The sequence below is a fragment of the Equus quagga genome, chromosome 2 (genome assembly GCF_021613505.1).
Source record: "Equus quagga isolate Etosha38 chromosome 2, UCLA_HA_Equagga_1.0, whole genome shotgun sequence".
Classification (NCBI taxonomy): Eukaryota; Metazoa; Chordata; class Mammalia; order Perissodactyla; family Equidae; genus Equus; species Equus quagga.
In genome coordinates, this window is record NC_060268.1 from 38539616 (window position 1) to 38559130 (window position 19515).

Below are 19515 nucleotides of genomic sequence, written 5' to 3' on the forward strand. Positions count from 1 at the left end.
TGAGCTAACATCCGTGCCCATCTTACTCTACTTTATATGTGGGATGCCTACCACAGCATGGCCTGCCAAGCGGTGCCATGTCCGCACCCGGGATCCAAACCGACGAACCCTGAGCCGCTGAAGCGGAACGTGCACACTTAACTGCTGCGCCACTGAGCCAGCCCCTTACCACATTTTCTTTATCCATCCATCTATTCATGGACACAGGTTGTTTCTAGATCTTGGCTATTGTAAATAATGCTGTAATACTGCTGCATTGTAAATAATGTAATATTGCTGCAACATAAACCTGGGAACACAGGTGTCTCTTTGAGATCCTGTTTTCATTTCCGTTGGAATATAAACCCAGAAGTAAGATTGCTGGACCATATGGTAGTTCCGTTTTTAATTTTTTGAGCAACCGCCATACTGTTTTCCATAGTGGCTGCACCAATTTACTTTCCCACAAACAGTGCACAAGGGTTGTTCCCTTTTCTCCACATCTTGGCTATTACTTATCCCTTGTCTTTTTGATAAGAGCCATTCTAACAGGTGTGAGGTGACATCTCATTGTGGTTTTGATTTGCATTTCCCTGATGATTAGCGATGTTGAACATCTTTTCATATACCTGTTGGCATTTTGTGTATCTTCTTTGGATATACAAAGATTTATATATTCTGGTCCTTTGCCCATTTTTAAATTGGATTATTTATTTATTTTTATTTGCTATTGAGTTACATGAGTTCCTTATATATTTTGGATATTAACCCCTTATCATATATATGGCTTGGAAATATTTTCTCCCATTCTACAGGGTGCCTTTTCATTTCGTTGATCCTTTCTTTACTGTGAGAAGCTTTTCAGTTTGATGTAGTCTCATTTGTTTATTTTTGCTTTTTTGCTTGTGGAGGTTTGTTTTCAGTATCTTGCATTTGTGTGGTTAACTCAAACCTAGTTATCTAAAAGCTAAGGTATACCTAGAAAGTGCATAGAACAAGAAAGGGGATCTAATCCTTGAGCAAAACTGGGCTTTATCCCTCCATTCCTTTCCCTTTGAGAAGGCGAGCATTCCAGAGGGAGGTGTTCAGGAGGGCAGACTGCCAAGCCTAATGAAAAGTATTCTCTCAGTAGGGGGAGGTTGGTCCTGACTCAAAGCATACAAGACACTGGTTTGGGATTGAGCCTGCTTTTTGGCCCCCCTTAAATACTGATGCTGCTGAGTTTGAGCCGAAAGTGGCTAAACATCCTCCATCTATTCAAAGCTCAATACAAACTTCTTTTGATATAATAGGGACCCTCATCTGACATCTCCCAGGTCCAAAAAAATGAAAATGATGTGGCAGAAACTTGCTGTGGAAGGCTACCAACCAGAAGGGAAGATAAGAAACTCTTCGTACATCTAAAGTACGAGAACAGAGCTGGAAAGAGGCCCTTGAACAGAGCCTGTGAGACAGCAATGATGATGACAAACGTAAACGTATAAAGAGACAGAAGCTCTTTCCTTTTGAAAAGAATAAACTGAGTACTATAAGAGTGAAAGACATTCCAAACAAGTTATAGGACAGTGACACTGGGGTGACATAAAAAAGACAAAATAAATTTGCCAATGAATCTACAATTATTTCAAAATAAAAAGTCTTAAAAAATCTATCTTTTACCTGAAGCCAACATAGTTTCCCATGACGACACACATTAGTTCCTTCTGCTGCCACACTCAGGACACTCTGCTTCTTGATGTGGAGCATCTGGTGAGAAAGGAAGAAAATAAAAACCTCCAGAGAATGAATGTTGCAATTACGACCTCACAAATGGCACAAGTGAATGGCTAGCAATAAACAAAGTGGATCATCTTTTTTAAACTTACAAAATTTGACTAATCCAAAACAGGAGTCTGCTTCACACACACACACATACACGCACAAATCACACTGAATGCTTCCGATCCTTTGTTTAGTTTTTGCAAAATTATTTCACAACTGGCAAATAAATCATTCATATCCCAAATGTTAATAAAACTTGAAAACTCAGATACCTTTTGTTACTACTGATGCTACAGGAAAAGATTTCTAGTTTTTGTGACCAGATTCCTCATGCAAAGAACAATGCCCTAACACAGGGCAATTTACTCACGTAGTGGGTGAGTCTCACAGTATCTACCGTTCAGAATGAGAGAAACCAGGACTCAACAGGCCCCTTAGTCTTGGATTCATTAGACTACTCAAAACTGAAATGGTGGTATCCTGGGAGCACAGGCTGGTCCTTTGGTTATCTCTAATCTTATCCTATTTCAAAACATTATACAATTCTAAGACCCTTAATCCATAATCCATAATCCATGAAAATATCTACATGATACAAGATTCTCCTCATTTTACAGGTAAGTAAATTACTCAAGAATAGAAGGGCACAGTGACTTACACTAGCACAATATCTTCCTTTAGAGGGCACAAAGTGTTCTACATTCTGAGTATCTTTTATCAATGATGAAAAAAAGGAGACTGAATTTCAATTCCATGCTTAATCAACAAGAAGAAGGCTACAGAACTGGGAACGAAAGCTGTATTTCCCTACTGATAAGAATTTCCAAGTACCTCTTCAAATTTCTAGAGCAAAAGTTCTTATCTCGTCTTTTTGTTGTTGTCATGGACCTTTTAAAAAATCTGTTGATATATAAAGAATTCTTATAACTCAATTAAAAAATGGCAAAGAAATAGACATTTCCCTGAAGAAGATATAGAAATGGCCAAGAAGCACATGAAAAGATGCTCAACATTATTAGCCACCAGAGAAATGCAAATCCAAACCACAATGAGATACCACTTCATACCACTAGAATGGGTATAATCAAAATGGCAGAGAACAAGTGTTGGCAAGACTGTGCAGAAATTGGAACTCTCATATTCTGTTGGTGGGAATGTAAAATGGTGCAGCAGCTTTGGAAAATAATATGGCCAATCCTCAAAAAGTTAAACCTAGAGTTACTACAGGACACAGTAATTCCACTCCTAGGTATCTATACAGGAGAAATCAAAACACATGTCCACACAAAAACCTGTGCATGAATGTTCATAGCAGCATTATTCATAACAACCAAAAAGTAGAAACAGCTCAAATGTCCATCAAATGGTGAAAGGATAAATGAAATGTGGTTTTATCCATACAAAAGAATATTATTTGGCAATAAGAATAAGTGAAATACTGATACATGCTATAACATAGATAAATCTTGAAACTATTACGCTAAGCAGAAGAATTCAGCCACAAATGACCATGTATTGTATGATCCCATTTACATGAAATGTCCTAAACAAGAAAATCCAAAGAGGTAGAAAATAGATGAGTGGTTGCCAGGGTCTGGGGATTTGGGGAGGGGTTAGAGATAAGAGCTAAGGAATAAGGGGTTTCTTTTTGGGGTAACGACAATGTTCTAAAATTCATTGTTGTGATGGCTGTACAACTCTGTGAATATGCTAAAAGCCAGTGAACTGTACATTTTAAATTGGTGAATTTTATGGCATGTGAATTATATTTCAATAAAGCTATTAAAAAAAAAAGAAAAGAAGAATCTGTTGAAAGCTAACTCTCCCTTAGAAAATGCACCTGTGCATATGGAAGCACAAGCTTGCACCTACACAGAAAGCTTAAGAACTCTCCTGAAGCCCATCTGTGAACCGTACCCTAGGCTAAATAATTAGTTACTGTGACATCTCAAATTAATAAATGATTATAGAAAAATTGCCTAAATAAATCATCTAGAATGGTCTTTTCAAAATATAAGCAAAAAATATTCTGACTCTCCTCTAAAACTGCCAATGGCTCTCCATTTCACTCAGGTCAAACTCAAAATCCTTACGATGTCTGAAAAGCCCTACCTGATCTGCCTCCTGCTCCTTTCTATTTCCTATCACTCTTCTTCACTGTGGTCCTGCCACACTGACCTCCCTGCTGTTCAAGTGTGCTTTAGCCTCAGGGCCTTTGTACTTGCTAATTACTCCTCCATTAAATTCTTTTTTTTTTTTTTTTTTTTTTGCTGAGTAAGATTCACCCTGAGCTGACATCTGTGCCAGTCTACCTCTATTTTATATGTGGGTTGCCGCCACAGCATAGCTGATGAGTGATGTAGGTCTGCGCCTGGGATCTAAACCTGTGAACTCGGGCTGCCTAAGCAGAGCATGCCAAACTTAACCACTACACCACAGGGCTGGCCCCTTAAGTTCTCTACCTAGATATCCACATGGCAGCTCCACTACTTCTTTCAGGTCTCTGTTCCAATGTCACCTCTTTTGTCCACCCTATATAAAATAGTAACTCCCTGTCTCTCTATTCACCATACCACACTTTATTTTTCTTCATAGCACTTATCACCATGATATACAATTATTTGTTTATTTTCTTGCATTAAAATGTAAGCTCCTTGAGGGCTGGAACTTTGTCTTGATTATTGTTTTACCCCAGACCTCAGAACAATGTCTGGCATATAGCAGGCACTCACGTATTTTGTTGAATTATTAGAGAAAATATCAACGATCTTATAATAAAGAGAGAAATTTATGAGACACAGACGTGACACCCATATACAGACGATACTGGGAATGACTGAGGGCAATACTCACGGCAGCACCAAACTTCCGCTGGAACTGATCGATGACGTTGTATGTCACCTCCTCTTCTTCTACAGGAGAATGATGGCATTAGATATATTTCTGTTCCTTGGTAATAGGATAGCCCTCCCACTAATTTTAGTCGTACTCATAAACTCCTACTCTATTGCAACTCAAACGTCTAATGTTATTTCATTATCACCTGCGTCAGCCCATCATACAGTGAACACTATTAGCATCCTGTTTGTCAACTGAAAAATCAACAAAAGCCCCACCAATGATAATCTTATGAACTGGACTATTTAGTCACTTTCTGTGATAATCCAGTAATGTTTCCTTCCTCATAGGTTTATGTCTTGAATACTTTAAGACATGCACTTCTTAAAAGCATGTTCATAATAAAAAATAACAACTTAAAATAAGTTAGTCCTGGATATGGGCCAATGCCAACATTTTTGGAATTCTCTGGGTCCTGACAGTTAATCATTTTTTCAATGATGTGATTTAAAAGATTAGACGTATAGCATAACACATAGTTCTTCTTCATCTCCCAACCGCTAAAACTTTGGAGTGGCACAGGACACAGCCCCTGTACCTCTTTCTTTCTTCTACCCATCCTCACTCTCTTGGTGATCTGATCTAGTCTCAAGCCTTTAAATATCATCTATAGGCTAACTCTCGAATTTATATCTCAATTTCAGACCTTTCTCCTCATCTCTCGGCTTATATTCAAACTTATGTTGACCAAAATTAAACTCCTAATCATCTCCCCAAAACCTTTTCCACCCATAGTCTTTCCCATGTTAGTTTAACAGCAGCTCCATACTTAAAGCTGCTCAAGCTCAAACTCCTAAAGCCATCCTTGATTCCTCTCTTTCTCTAATACCCACATCCAATCTATCAGCATATCGTGTCGGCTCCACCTCAACATACATCCAGAATTCCACCACTTCTTACCAACCACACTGCCACTACTAGGGTCCAAGCCACCATACCCACTTATCTTAAAATTATTTCAATAGCCTCCTAACTGGTAGTCATGCTTTTACCTTTGCCCTTCTTTCAGTATCTATACAGCATCCAGAGTGATTTTGTTAAAACAGAAGTCAGATCATGTTACTCTTCTACTCAAAACTCTCCAACGGGAAATAAATTTTTTAAAAAACACCATTTATAATAGTATAAAATATGATATACTTAGGGATAAGTATAGCAAAAGATTTGTGAGGCTTATCCACTGAGAACTATAAAACATTGCGGAGAAATTAAAGATCTAAAATAAATAGATATCCTGGGTTAATGGATTGCAGAATATTCCAACTGGCATATTGGTTAAGAGGCCAATATTTCCCAAACTGGTCTATCAATTCAATGCAATCCCAATAAAAATTCCAGCAGGCTTTTTGGGTAGAAATTGACAAGTTGATTCTAAAATTCACAGGCAAATGCAAAGAACACAGAATGGCCAAAACAGCTTTGAAAAAGAACAAAGTTGGAGAACTAACACTACCTGACTTCAAGGTCTATCATAAATCAAGAGTAAAGAAAACAGTGTAGCATTGGTGTAGACAGAAAAATAGATCAATGTAACAGAATAGAATGTCCAGAAACAAACCTACACATATATGGACAACTGATTTTTGACAAAAGTGCAAAGGCAATTGAGTGGAGAAAATATAGTTTTTTAAATAAATGATGCTGAAACAATTGGATATCCATGTGCAAAAAAAAAAAAAAAAAAGAACCTTGATCCATAGCTCATATCATATACAAAAATTAACTAAAAATGGATCATAGACCTAAACGTAAAACCTAAAACTATGAAATGTCTAGAAGAAAACATAGGAGAAAATCTTTGTTACTTTGAGTTAGGAAAAACTTTCTTAGATATGACATCAAAAGCATAATCCATAAAAGAAAAAAAATGGATAAATTGTACTTTGTCAACATTTAAAATGTCTGCTCTTTGAGAGAGACTTTAAGAGAATGAAAAGACAAATCACAGACTTGGAGAAAATATTTGCAAAGCATGTACCTGAGAAAGGACTTGTATCCAGAACACATAAAGAACTCTCAACACAGAATAGTAAGAAAACAAATAAGAAAATGAGCAAAAAATGTGAACAGATATTTCACCAAAGATATTCAGAGAGTAAATAAGTACATGAAAAGATTCTCAACATCCTTCATGATTAGGAAAATGATAAAACCAAAAAATCCTCCAATAGCTTCTCTTCTCACTTCGGTGTAGAAGCTAAAACCCCTTCAATGATCTACAAAGTCCTCCGTGATCCACTCACCCCACCTCACGTCCTACTACTTCTCTCCTTGCTCCAGCTACACTGATCTCCTTCCTGTTCCTTCAAGATCCTGGCGTGTTCCTATCTCAGGGCCTTTGTACTTCTTTTTTCTGCCTAAAAAACATTTTCCTTGTATATCCATACAGCTCAATCCCTCACCTCCGTCAGCCTTTACTCAAATGTCACCATTTCAGCGAGGCTTGTCCAGAACACACTAAAATAGTAAAACCACCCTCTCCACACACTTCTTGTCTTTCTTCTCTTTTTTTCGCCTTAGCATTTGTCATTAGCATACTATATATTATACTCATTTATCTTATTTAGTGTCTGTTTCCTGCACCAGAGCTCAATGAAGGCAGGGATACCACACTTCGGTATCCCAAATGTTTAGCATATAGTGTGCACTCAAATATTAAATAAACAAATGAATCACGATATTTTATCTTAATTCAGAGTCTTGAAGCAATGGCGCAGCTGTGCATTCCATATAGAACTTTGACTCAGGGTTACACCAACTCTGAAGAGTTCTGAACCACAATAAAGAGAGCCCGGAAAATACAGAGCCCTGGTACTCACCTGACAGGCTGTACTTGAGGTCATTCAGCAGAGAGGTGCTCGGTGCCTCAGGGGCAGGAGAAGGAGGCTCACATGCATTTAGGTCTTCATCTTTCATTTTATCTGTCTTGGTTCTTTCTGTATTTAGACTATGCTTACAGAAAACAACACTCAGGTGAACTTGTTTTTTGTTGCTGATGCCATACACAGATTGTGCGACACATCAATGGTAAGGACTTTGGACCCCCATTTCATAGAGGACCCATTCATCCACTGTTACTTTGATTTGAAGATACCATCTAAAGATGGAAGAAAACATCCATCTATTTCTTCTCATTTCTATTACCTCAGGCCATTTTAGGAATTACACAGCTAGTGAACTGGAGTTAAGGCTTTCTACCCTAACATGTACACTTGGGTAACATCATAGCTAAGAAAATTATTCCATCATACCTAACAGAAGATGCCTTTTCTCTCACTGCACCTTGTTCCACTTCATCCAGTAGTTCCACTGTAAAATAACCAAATGATGTCCAACAGAGTTCCCCATCTGAAAGCAGTTAACCACCCCCGTCTCCTTCAACTTACAGTCTGACCACGTACCACAAACAGTAATTGGAAATGAAATGTTAGTCCATAGAGGCCTTCAGTGGCCAGCAATAAATATAGCAGAAAAGACTATCCAATGTACTGAAGACTCCTAATATTAGGTCCCCATGAAGCGGCCTTGGTCATTTAGCAGGATTAGGAACCTCTCTACATGTTCCTTTTACCCTTTTGGTTCCAGGGCACCTTTGTGGTCACGCAGATTGGTCCTAGAGATATCTTTTCTTTCCTCTTCATTCCCATCCTAAGGCACTTTCCCTCACACAGTGTACTGTTTGGGGGTTTTCTCTTAAATCGTTCACAGATTTGTCCCTTTCACTCTCACAGGCTGGTGCATTAATAGTTCAGTGACATGAAAGGTAATAAAAGCTAGGCTGAAAATCACAAAAGAAATATGAGAGAAACATTACACAGAGATTCTGAAGCCATTTATTTTTAACCTAACAGTGCGGGGAACATAGGGAAATACTGTATACCATTGAGTCTAAGATGCACATTTTAAACAGCTCTGAAATTGAATATGATTTACAGCACAGGACAGTTTATTGGCAGGTTCTTTTTCTTTCTTAGGGTCGGAAAAGTAATAGTCCACCCTATAATTAATGGCATCTTAGATCCAATTAAGTACACATAGGCACTTTTCAGGGAAAAAGCCTCTCAGCGGCCACTGTGTTTCAAATGTCTCTTTCCCCTGCACTATCTACAAGTGTTGAGTCTGGGACAAAGTGAAATTCACTAAAAACACTGATTAGTCCATTATTATCCTTCATCTTGATAATTCTTATTCAAAGTGCTTTCCAGGGAGACCCCTGCCTGGCTGACTGAGTCACAGCCATCCTTTGAGCTTAAAAATTATGAACAAAGGCCAAGTCCTGAGAAAGAATTTAGGAGGAGACGAAATCCATGTATACAGATCACAAAGCTGGTCAGTGGTCAGCCTTCTCCTGAGTAGGGACATGGTAGTAGTGATTCCTTCCCTTTTATTTATAAACCCATCCGTAGCCTGGCTTTGTTCCAGTCTGGAGCTCCGCTCCACTGCAAAGGTTAATAGTTAAAACATAATTAAGAATCCCACTACCAAAGCCACCATCGCCACCATTATAAAAAGGTGTTCAAGGGACAAAGAGTATTGACAGTAGTGTACTCAGTGAGAAAAGACAGTTAGATAGCTGGTTGGACTTGTCTGCTTTGAAGTAGGTCTGGATTGGCAGTCATTAATTTGGTGAGATTTTCATTGCTCCCTAAATTCCACTTCTCTCACTAAACAAAGTAATCTTTCAAGCAGCAGTAACCTCTCATTTACAGGAGTCCTCGCCTCTCCTCACATCTACCCCAATGGTAAGAAATGCCCAGCTCTGTGAGGTCCCAGATCTCCCATTCCTCTACCCCCTCCATTCCTCACTGATCGACTCCTTCCCTGGAGAGCTCTCTGCTTTTGAGCTCTTGAAAGCAAGAACAGTTCTTACTCCCAACCCTTTTCTCTCATCCCATTTGGTTTGTCTGAAGCACAATGACCAGATGAGCTTCTATATCTACTCTTTTAGGCAAAAAATTGGACCTAGTTTCGCCAAATGACTTTTGCTGGCAGAAATAACGAACAGGGCTGGTTCCTGGAATTCCAAAATCAGAAAAGCTCTGAAAACCAAAAATTTTTTGTAACTCTTTTGGCAGCAAAACCTGAACCGACATACTATTTAGAGTCCTATTTTATTCCACTTAGCATGATTATCCTCTCACTTCTCTGTAGAAATGTGTTTTATTACAGAGTGCTGCCCAGACCTGCTGGAGGTGTTATGCAATATTAACAGTATATACCCTGTGTTAGGCTTTCCAAAAATCTGGAACAATTCTTTATTCTGAAACATTTGGCCCCAAGGTTTCAGATAAGGGTCTGTGAATGTAACGTGAACCTGTAGTGTTCGACTCGTTTGCTGAGCAAGACAATTGCTTTCTGATGAGATTCCTAACTCTGCCTGCTGGCTGAGTCTCTAGTAATGAGCACCAGCAGCCCTCACAGTGTAAAACCAAGATGATCAAAATTCTCTAAGACTATTCTGCTCATGGTACCACCGAAATAGTAAGATAAGGGTCAATTCTCAAATACCAACCTTAAGAATTCATAAATGCAATATTAAAGGCAAGATGTCTCATTTTTGTTTTTTCAAATAATGGAACAGGGCAGAGCACTGAGTTCACTACTTCTGCAAACCCCAACACCAGCATTTAGGGAACAGGAAGTTCTCACCATTTATAATCTCATGCCCAAAAAACATCTTCACGCCTGGGACACTTCGACCAGTCTCCACATTCTTCACTGTTATAGAAAACAATTCATTTGGTTAATAAAAAATAATATTCCCTAAAACTGTAAGAAAATATGATATCTCTCAAAAGTGCTCAAATCCAAGTTTTATAAAAATCCCCAAATTATTTTCCCCAAGGGGTGAAGATGATAAATTACAAAGCTATAGTCTTGAAATAGGTAGTATAAAGAACAGAGGGAACCCCAGAAGGGTCCAAGAGAAACTAAAAGGGCAGTAGTAGTACACTGAATTTAAATTTCCCCCAAAAATATTCTAAGGCCCTTGGGGCTACGGACTATCTATTTATTACATGTCTTGATCTTCACTCCACTGAACTCCAGAAAAAATTTAAGGCACCTGACTACTTCTAGAGTCCACACTCTGTTTCACGTCATGCTTTTTTAAAAAAAATTAGTGCCATGGAGTCAATTCCTACTCCTAGACACGCTGTGTACAGTAGAGCAGAACCCTGCCCTGTCTTTTTTGGCCATCCTCTCACTTTCTGGCACTATATCCAATGCTCCACTGCTATTCATAGGGTTTTCAGGGCCAATTTTTCCGGAAGTGGGTAGCCAGGTCCTTCCCAGCCTATCTTAGTCTGGAAGCTCTGCTGAAACCTGTCTACCATGGGTGACCCTCCTGGTATTTGAAATACCAGTGGCAGAACTTTCAGCATCACAACAACAGGGAGCCACCACAGTATGACAACCAAAAGATGGGTGGTGTGGTTCCCTGACCAGAAAATGAACCCAGGCTACAGAAGTGAGAGCTCCAAATCTTAACCACTAGATCACCATGTCATGCTTCCTGCTGGAAAATATTAATTGTCAGGGAAAACAATCCAACTCCTGGCCCAAATACACGGCTCCTCTGTGAGTAGGTAAGAAGTTTGGATGTCATGTCTACAATATGGTATCATTTTTCTACCTGGAAGTGCTCACAGTGGCTGTATATTTCCATATCTCTTGGCAAACCCAAATAACTGAGTTCAACCCTCGCTGTTTCACTGAATATCTTCTTACTGAGGTCAAAGATCACCAACTGCCTATGTGTCAAATCCAAAAAAAAGCTCACAGTCTTATCATACTTGGCTCCCATGCATCCTTTGACAATACTGTTCTCTCCTTTCTTCTTTGGCTTACAGGACACTCTTCGTGTTTAGTTCTTTTCATGCTAATTACCTAGAGCTACCATACTGAGCACCCACTGTGAGCCAGGCACCGTGCTAATTATTTGCCTACATTTAATTCTCCAGTAACATAATGCCTATCTCCATTAATGAGGAATCTGAGGCTCAGAAAGGCTGAAGATCACACCACTAATAAAAGACAGAGTTAGGATTTAAGCCCAGGCCTCAGTGATCTTAACACACATCTAGTAACCAGAGTTACACTGTCCCTGATTTTCTCCTTCCAACCTCCTTAGCTACCTATACCACCTCTGCTTGCCCCTTACACCTTAATTGGCCCCAGGATCATGTTCTTCATCCTTTTTTCTTCTCCTTGAATGATCACATCCACTTCCTAGTTGTCCTGACATCCATTATTTCTCCAGAATGGATTATTTCTCTAAGCTCCACTCTCACTTTCAACTTACTAATAGCTGACTTTCTGTAAGATTTGCAAACTGAGATCATTATCTTCTCCCAGTGTCTAACCAATCTGCTCCTCTTCCCATTTCTATCAGTTAATAACAGCACTATACGCCTAATTTGAGTCATAAATGTGTGAACTACTTTCCATTGTCTTTGAGGATCTAATTGATTACTAGGTTGCTTATCCCATCTCCTAAGCATTTCTAGAATCCATCTTCTCATCTCCATTCCTTGCCGAGCCTTAACTCCGACCCCATCATTTCCCTTTGTCGGGTCCCTTGATTGTCTGAATAGTTCCCTGTCTATTCTCTTTGCCTGAGTTTCTCCCTCCTTCAATCCTTCCTTCACACTGCTGTCATAGTGACGTCACTCCCTGCTTCATCCAGATGGCACATGAAACTAAGAAACAAGTGTAAAGAAATATGTTCAACCTCTTTAGGAGTATTTTCTAAACGTGCAAAAATGAAATATCACTTTTTGCCTATAAAACTAGCAAAAATTAAGGGAAGACATATATTAGCATTTAAAAAAAAATCCAGTGCTAGATTATTTACTGTAATTCACTCACACATTACTAGTAACAGAGTAAAAAGGCACAATCCTTTTGAAAAACTATTTGGAAATACTCATCAAAAACATTTAAAATAGGGGCTAGCCCAGTGGCATAGTGGTTAAGTTTGTGAGCTCTGCTTCAGTGGCCTGGGGATTGCCAGTTCAGATCCTAGGCACAGACCTACACACCGCTTATCAAGCAATGCTGTGGCAGGCATCCCACATATAAAATAGAGGAAAATTGGCACAGATGTTAGTTCAGGGCCAATCTTCCTCGAGCAAAAAGAGGAGGATTGGTGGCAGATCTTAGCTCAGGGCTAATCTTCACCAAAAAAATAAATAAATAAAAAATTTAAAATATTCCTAACTTTCACCAGTAATTTCACTTCTAGGAATTATTCCTAAGAAAATAATAATAAGATATAAGAAATATTAAATTTTATAATTATAATTTATAATCATAAATATATTAATGTAAAACTGCATTTTATAATTATAACTTATTATAATGATATAGTGTTATTTATAATTATAAAAAAACAAATATTTTAAAAGTTTTTAAGTTTTTTGCTTTAAAATGTTTAGCCACTAAATTGAAGTTTTAAATAACATGAGAAAATGCTTGTTACAGTCTTAACTAAAAAAAAATTGTATATGTGATATACCTGACAATATGTCAACCATATAAAATCTGTGCAATTAAAGACTAGAGAGAAATATACTAAAATACTTCACTGGACTGAATGTTTCGTTAAACAAGCACGTGTCATTTACTGATTGTTGTCTACTCAATGCCTATTATTCAGGCTATCATTGCGCTCGGTTTTCCCACGGTCAGTGGTGGTCTACTGGATTTCTAGGGCATCTCTTTAAGGGGACTGACTCAGCTGAGGGGAACACCCTTCCTCCCCCACCCCCCTCTCGCCTCTTCCTCCCCTCTGTAACTCTACCAGCTATCGTCTGACCTTGAGGTTTGAAGGCAGGTGCTAAAGATGGTAGAGCAGAAAGATGAGAATCCATCTCTTGGATTCTCTTGGAGAGATCCAAGAATCCTGGATCCCGACAAGCTTTGGGGAGAGTCACAGTAGCCCTGCGATGCCTGCCTTCTTTTATACGAGAGAACAAACTCCTAAATTGTTTAAGCCACTGGAAGTGAATCTGTTTCTAGCAGCTGAGCATGGTTCTTAACTGATATGATATTAAAAATTTCAGGCAACTATCCTAAAAGCTTCTATGCCTCCCACTTAGAAAATCTTTCAGATTGTTCCTCATTGCTTTCAGTAGTGTCCAAATGCTATGTTATATAAGCTCCTTCTGATTTGTCCCATGCTTACTTCTCCAGTCTTCTGTCTCACCGTAGCCTCATACTGAAATTTACTTAGGTTTTCTAAATGCACCAAGTTTTCATGTCTCTATATTTTTGTACATGCTGCTACTTCTGTTTAAAATAATAAACCTCTCAAAGTGTGCTTCCCCAGCACAGTATCAGCATCACCTGGAAACTTGTTAGAAATGCAAATTCTTGGGCTCCACCCCAGACCTTAAGCATGAGAAACTTGTGGATGGGGGCCCAGCAATGTGTGTTTCAACAAGTCTTCCAGGTGATTCTGATGCACAGATAAAGTTTGAGAACCAGTGGCTTAAAACCACCTTTCCCTCTTTTCCCATCCAGTTAACGCTTACTTACCCCATGAAGTTGCACCATCAATTCCTCCTTTGGGAAGCCTTCCCCACTGTCCTAACCCTACCACTCCCACATCTAAACTAGCTGAACCTTTGTGTTTCCACAGCATCTTGTGCGTTCCTCTATCAGAGAGGATATCACACTGTATTATATCTTTCTACTCACTTTTCTGTCTGCTTATTAGATTAAGTTTTTTTAAGGACAAGGACCATGTTATTCTTATCTATGTCTCCGGTACGAAGCATAGTGCCTGGAATATAAAACTATCAATGATTACTGAATGAATTAATATTGCAAAAGCCTGGTATAGTCCCATCCTAGCCCATAGAAGTCTATTTTAACTCATAATGTGGCTTAACAAAAATACTAATCTCTCAAATGCCATTTATACATGTTTCAATCGTGAACTTGAAACTTATCATGCCAGGAAACAACTACCGCAGCAAGTTAATATTCTAGCTGAATAAAAAACTATATATTGGCGTTTCAAGGTGAACACATAGAGGAGCTAGGAGGTGACATGCCCACAGAGGACATGGAAACTCCAAGCTCCTTCTCACATACTTTGCCCTATGTATCTCTTCCATTCGGCTCTTCCTGAGTTGTATCCTTTATAAAAAATTGGAATTGAAGCTGGAGGTGTAGAGGCTACCTTGCGACCATGAGGATACCAGATGATCACTGAGGTGGCAGAGCAGGAGCACAAGACATCTGGTCCCTCCTGGCATCTTTGAGCCACTGCACTATTCCTCAGTAGCCTACCTCTGGACTTCTTTTTGCATGAGAGTAATTAACCCCTTACTGACTTTGTGAATTTGTCATTGAAGCCAAAAGCAATTCTATCTAATAGAGTGGTTATTTTTTATTGCAAAGTGCATAAGGAGAGAAATTAAAAGAAGGAGTCAATTAAAAAAAACTCTCTATGCTGAAAATTTCCACTATCACATCAATAAAAGTATAGAAGTGGGGACAAGCCAGCATATGGAGCCCCATTGTTCTGTTAGAGAAAATACCATTCTAATCTTCTTTTCACCCCTAAAATAGGAATAATGTGTGCCTCCCAGTTGCTAATGGAGTCCAGAGCCATCACCTAAACTCAGTTATTAATCTCTTAAGAGGCGGACGATTATGAAAAATAAAATAAGACCTTTCTTCAGGACAACAATCTTGTTAGGGTCGACATGCTGGAGCACTCCCTCAAAGATGCCACAAACCAACGTGAGTTTCACCCTTCTCCACAAAATCTGATTGAGGAAATGGTAGTCACTGCTGGGATCCATGCTTTTTGATTCCAAAAGCAGTCTTCAAATAATCTTTAAGCATCCAAACACTTGAAAATAAAAGAGATCTATGATTTTTAAACTATTTTTTAGGAAACAAGGTTATTTCCCCTTTCTTCATACCTGCAAGGGATAAGAAAAATAAAAATATGAGAGTGATTCAGATTTGTTCATCTTTGTAGAATAATAATGGAAAAAGGATCCTTGCAAGCACCAACTCTCATTTATACACAGGAAACTGAAAACTATAAGACTGCAGGCAAGGTAGGCTTGGCTTCTCTGTCTATAAAATGGTGTAATGCCACCTGTCCTTGTTTAGCTAAATGGAACAAGCAGAACATTTAGATGCTTTCTAATGGCACATACATATATCTTCTTAATACCAACCAAAAAATTAAAAGAATAAAAATACTGACATTGGCAAAACACTTGCCAAGACAAGCTGCCATAAACCATTTACCCAGAAATGCCTGGAATCTAACCTCTTCTGGATCTAGCCTCTTCTAGATTAGAAACATTTCCAGTTTGACATTGTTACCAACCAAAGCGTAAGTGACTCAGAACTATCACAATTTATGCATTTGCAGTCCAGCTGCCATGTCACTGCAAGGCCATTCCACCCCACCCTGCTCACAGCTTACGGACTGGACTGCTGTACTGTCACCCAACCAGTCACATGCAGCCTGACACATTAAACTGCCACATGCCATACATTGGTTTTGTAAAATCCAACTGTCTTTGTAAAAATGATGCATGGTCATAAAGAATAACAATGCAGAAATGTACACAAAAAACTTTACCTTGTAGAAATAACTATCATTCATAATAGATACTTTTATATTCTTTAGTGTAATACTGTAATTTAAAAGATGAATCCTTTTTTAAAAGTATCTTTTAGAACAATCCTGTTATTTGGACGTCCTTGTATTTAGAACCCCAGATAAACATTCCTCTACAGTAGTTTAAATTTAAAAGCTGCTTGCCTTTGCCACACTAGGAACAGTCAACTAGTGAATTTTGCAATTTACTTTAACTATAAAACAGTGATGAGGGGCCGGCCCCATGGCCGAGTGGTTAAGCTCGCACACTCTGCTTCAGTGGCCCAGGGTTTCGCCAGTTCGAATCCTGGGCGTGGACATGGCATCCCACATGCCACAACTAGAAGGACCCAACTAAAAATACACAACTATGTACTGGGGGGTTTTGGGAGAAAAAGGAAAAATAAAATCTTTAAGAAAAAAAAAAGAAACGACGAAATAACTAAGGCCTCATTCAACTAGGAAGGTGAGAAGTTACATAGCATTTTTAGCCAGATATATAACCTATATTTTTCTATTTTAAGGTCTAGAAAGTATTATCACAAATATTATTTGTTGCCTACAACAACCATTACCTAATTTACAGATGTAGAAATTGAGGCCTAAAGATTTAAGACAACTGCCCAAAGTCAAACAGCTAGAAGGTAGGGAACCTGACCCAAAACCAGGTCCCTAGCAGAGGATGTGTGTAATCTAGCACAAGACCAAGGCTTACGCATCCAGAAAGAACATAAAACAAGTCACCAGAGTGCCTGAGAAAATCATTCTTCTTTGTTCAAGTCAACCCAATAGGCAAAAGGGGAATTTTTACAGAAACAAAAGAGGACATAAAACTGGAAAAAACAGCCCTTAATAGAGGCACAATTTATATTTTTAAAAGATACATAAGAAATAAAAATTTGTGAAACGCTTGAACCATAAGGACACTCAAGAAATCTTAAGTAAATCAGAAAAACGTTAACACAAAGCAAAGAAAGCTTTGACTGAGGACAGCTGCAAATGGTAAGACGCATGATTAGTAAGAAAAAAGGATCTAGAAACCGTCTTAAGGTAGTCTCAGAAAAGGGTCATTCACGTCGCTGACATCAAGGTATTTCTATCATACCTATACCGGCAAGATAAAAAGACGCTTCTGTGGGTTCTAGACGTGACATATCCAAAATGTCACACTCTGCACGTGAAGGCACACATCACTAGGTCAGCCGAGAGCAGATCAATCACGAAAACAGCTCAGTGCCGCTAGAATTTAGGCCTCATGCTAAGGCGTCAAAGCCTTAGGTAAAGCTTAAAACCAGTAACCTCAGTTGACTTGGGCAGCTGGCTAAGACAGCGTCCCATACCGTTCAGGTACTAGGCAGTAGTGGTCAGAAGTTGCTTCTTCCCTATCTCAGACCGGCTCTGTACAATGCATCCCTCCAGGCAGGGGTGGGGAGGCGGTGTAAAGGCATCGAAGCCCCAGGAAAAGAACTGGATCACTTGAGAGGGTGCACTAATCTAAGGGGTGGCTTTAAACGTTTTCAAGAAAACAAAAATATGCCATAAGAACAAAATGCAAAATTCCTCATTTTTAAGGCAAAATAAGAAACTTCAAATAAAGGGCGGGCCATACATTAAGAATTCACTGTCCTCCGCCTTTAGGGTTTTTTGTTTTGTTTTCTGAAGGCAGTTTGAGAAGTCCTGTCCCAATTTCGGGCAAATGGTGAGTTCCTCGAGCTTCAGTCTTGAACTAAAAAAAAAGAGAGACTTCTGTTAAGGAAGAACTCTGGGGGAGTTCCAAAGCCACGGTGGCGGTTATCAAGCGACAGCCCCAAAACCCAACTGGAGAAAAGCACGCAACGCTGGGAACCCCCACCGCCGACCAGACGCCAGCGCGGCTGAACGAGGAGTCCCCCGAGGAGCCAATCGGCGCGCTGCACCGAGGCCGGCTCCCGACCGCCCCCTGCGGCCGGGAGGAGAGAGGGCCTCCAGGAAAAATGAGGAGCTGCAACTCCCAGCATGCAGTTCCCAGGAGACACACCCTGCTGTTCCCCGGAGCGACGTTCTGTCTGTTTTTATTGTTTCTCTCCGCAAACCATACCCCTTGTAGGATGGGATGTATAGTGTGAGAGTTCTGTGAGAAACGGGTTGGCTACGCTGCCTGCCGCAGGTTAGTTTGTTGTAAAGCGGCGCGTCGATGGCGTTGCCCTTTTAATTGCAGTCGCTAGGGCCAGCGAGGCATTGCCCTTTTAAGGCCGGTGGCATCACGGTTCCGGGGGCGTGGCCCGCCTCTGGCGAGGCCCGGCTAGGCGCCGGGCTGATTCATTCCGGGGCTGGAGCCGGGATCGTCGACGTCGCCTCCTGCGCCGGGCGCAGCCTCGCTTCTCATTGGCCGGTCCTCGGGGCCGCCCTCCTCCACGCGCCACCCCTCGGTTCCCTCCCTGGTCTGCAGTGGAAACGCTGCCCTCTCCCTTCTTGACCCCTGGCCCATCCTCCCCTCCCACCCTCCCTCTCTTTCGCCACCGCCGTCGCGTCTGGCGCCCCGGCTCTCGGAGGGGCTCCCAGCTCGGTGATGGGGTCTCGGGCCTCCACGTTACTGCGGGACGAAGAGCTGGAGGAGATCAAGAAGGAGACTGGCTGTGAGTTCGGGTCGGGGGTGGGAACGCGGCCGGGCGCCTCCAGCTGGCCTCAGGACCGAGGGCGACTGTCGCTGAGGTCTGGAGGTGGGGTGCTCGGAGGTTGCGGAGTCCTGGGCAGCCTCCAGCGCTGGAGCTTCTGGGTCGAGGGCTGGAGGACCTGTTCTTCCAGCTGTAGCTACCCGGAGCGGGGCACTGGCTCTTGTGGCACTGTCCTTCCTCTCAAAGGCGGGAGTCGCGATCACCCGTAGAGCCCAGACACCTCTCTTTTCTTCTCCCCCTACTCGTGAAAGTCCCCGAACGCCTTTCCTTTATCTTTCCTCGCACCAACCTCAAATTCAGGAACTCTGGATGGATCCTGTAGAAAACAATCCGTTCCTGTGACGTTTCTGGGAAAGGACTTAAAACCGCTGACAGCTGTGGGAAATCACAAACAAATCCTTGCCACAACTGGAAAAATAAACCCAGAAAGCAAGATCGTATAGTAAGGCTTTGGAAGACTAACCTGGTGATGGGGTACCTTTAAAAAATCAGGAGTTGGAGAGTAGGAGACTAATTTCATTCTGAACTTGGGGAGAAAAAGCACGGATACTGTGACCACCAGTTTTTTCCTTACACTGAGGATGCTTC

At 40.5% G+C, this 19515-nt stretch overlaps 2 protein-coding genes across 7 annotated transcripts in view; one reads left to right on the plus strand and one right to left on the minus strand.

Moving 5' to 3' along the window:
* The window catches only part of EXD1 (exonuclease 3'-5' domain containing 1), a 31097-nt gene extending 12649 nt beyond the window's left edge, over window positions 1-18448 (minus strand). For 2 of the 6 annotated variants that reach the window (XM_046653910.1, XM_046653908.1), the window contains exons 1-7: window positions 17883-18448; window positions 15323-15505; window positions 10288-10356; window positions 7890-7947; window positions 7458-7585; window positions 4594-4652; window positions 1639-1725 (exon numbers count right to left, since the gene is read on the minus strand). In XM_046653910.1, coding sequence (XP_046509866.1) covers window positions 1639-1725; window positions 4594-4652; window positions 7458-7585; window positions 7890-7947; window positions 10288-10356; window positions 15323-15455 — 534 coding nt within the window. In that variant the 5' untranslated portion in view covers window positions 15456-15505; window positions 17883-18448. The other 4 variants (XM_046653909.1, XM_046653911.1, XM_046653913.1 and 1 more) reach the window with 4 other exon arrangements.
* Window positions 18449-18675: 227 nt separating this feature from the next.
* Window positions 18676-19515, plus strand: part of CHP1 (calcineurin like EF-hand protein 1) — a 41746-nt gene continuing 40906 nt past the window's right edge. Inside the window, exon 1 of the mRNA XM_046653914.1 lies at window positions 18676-18888. Within this exon, the coding sequence (XP_046509870.1) occupies window positions 18822-18888 (67 nt within the window). The 5' untranslated portion in view covers window positions 18676-18821. The remainder of the gene's footprint in view (window positions 18889-19515) is intronic.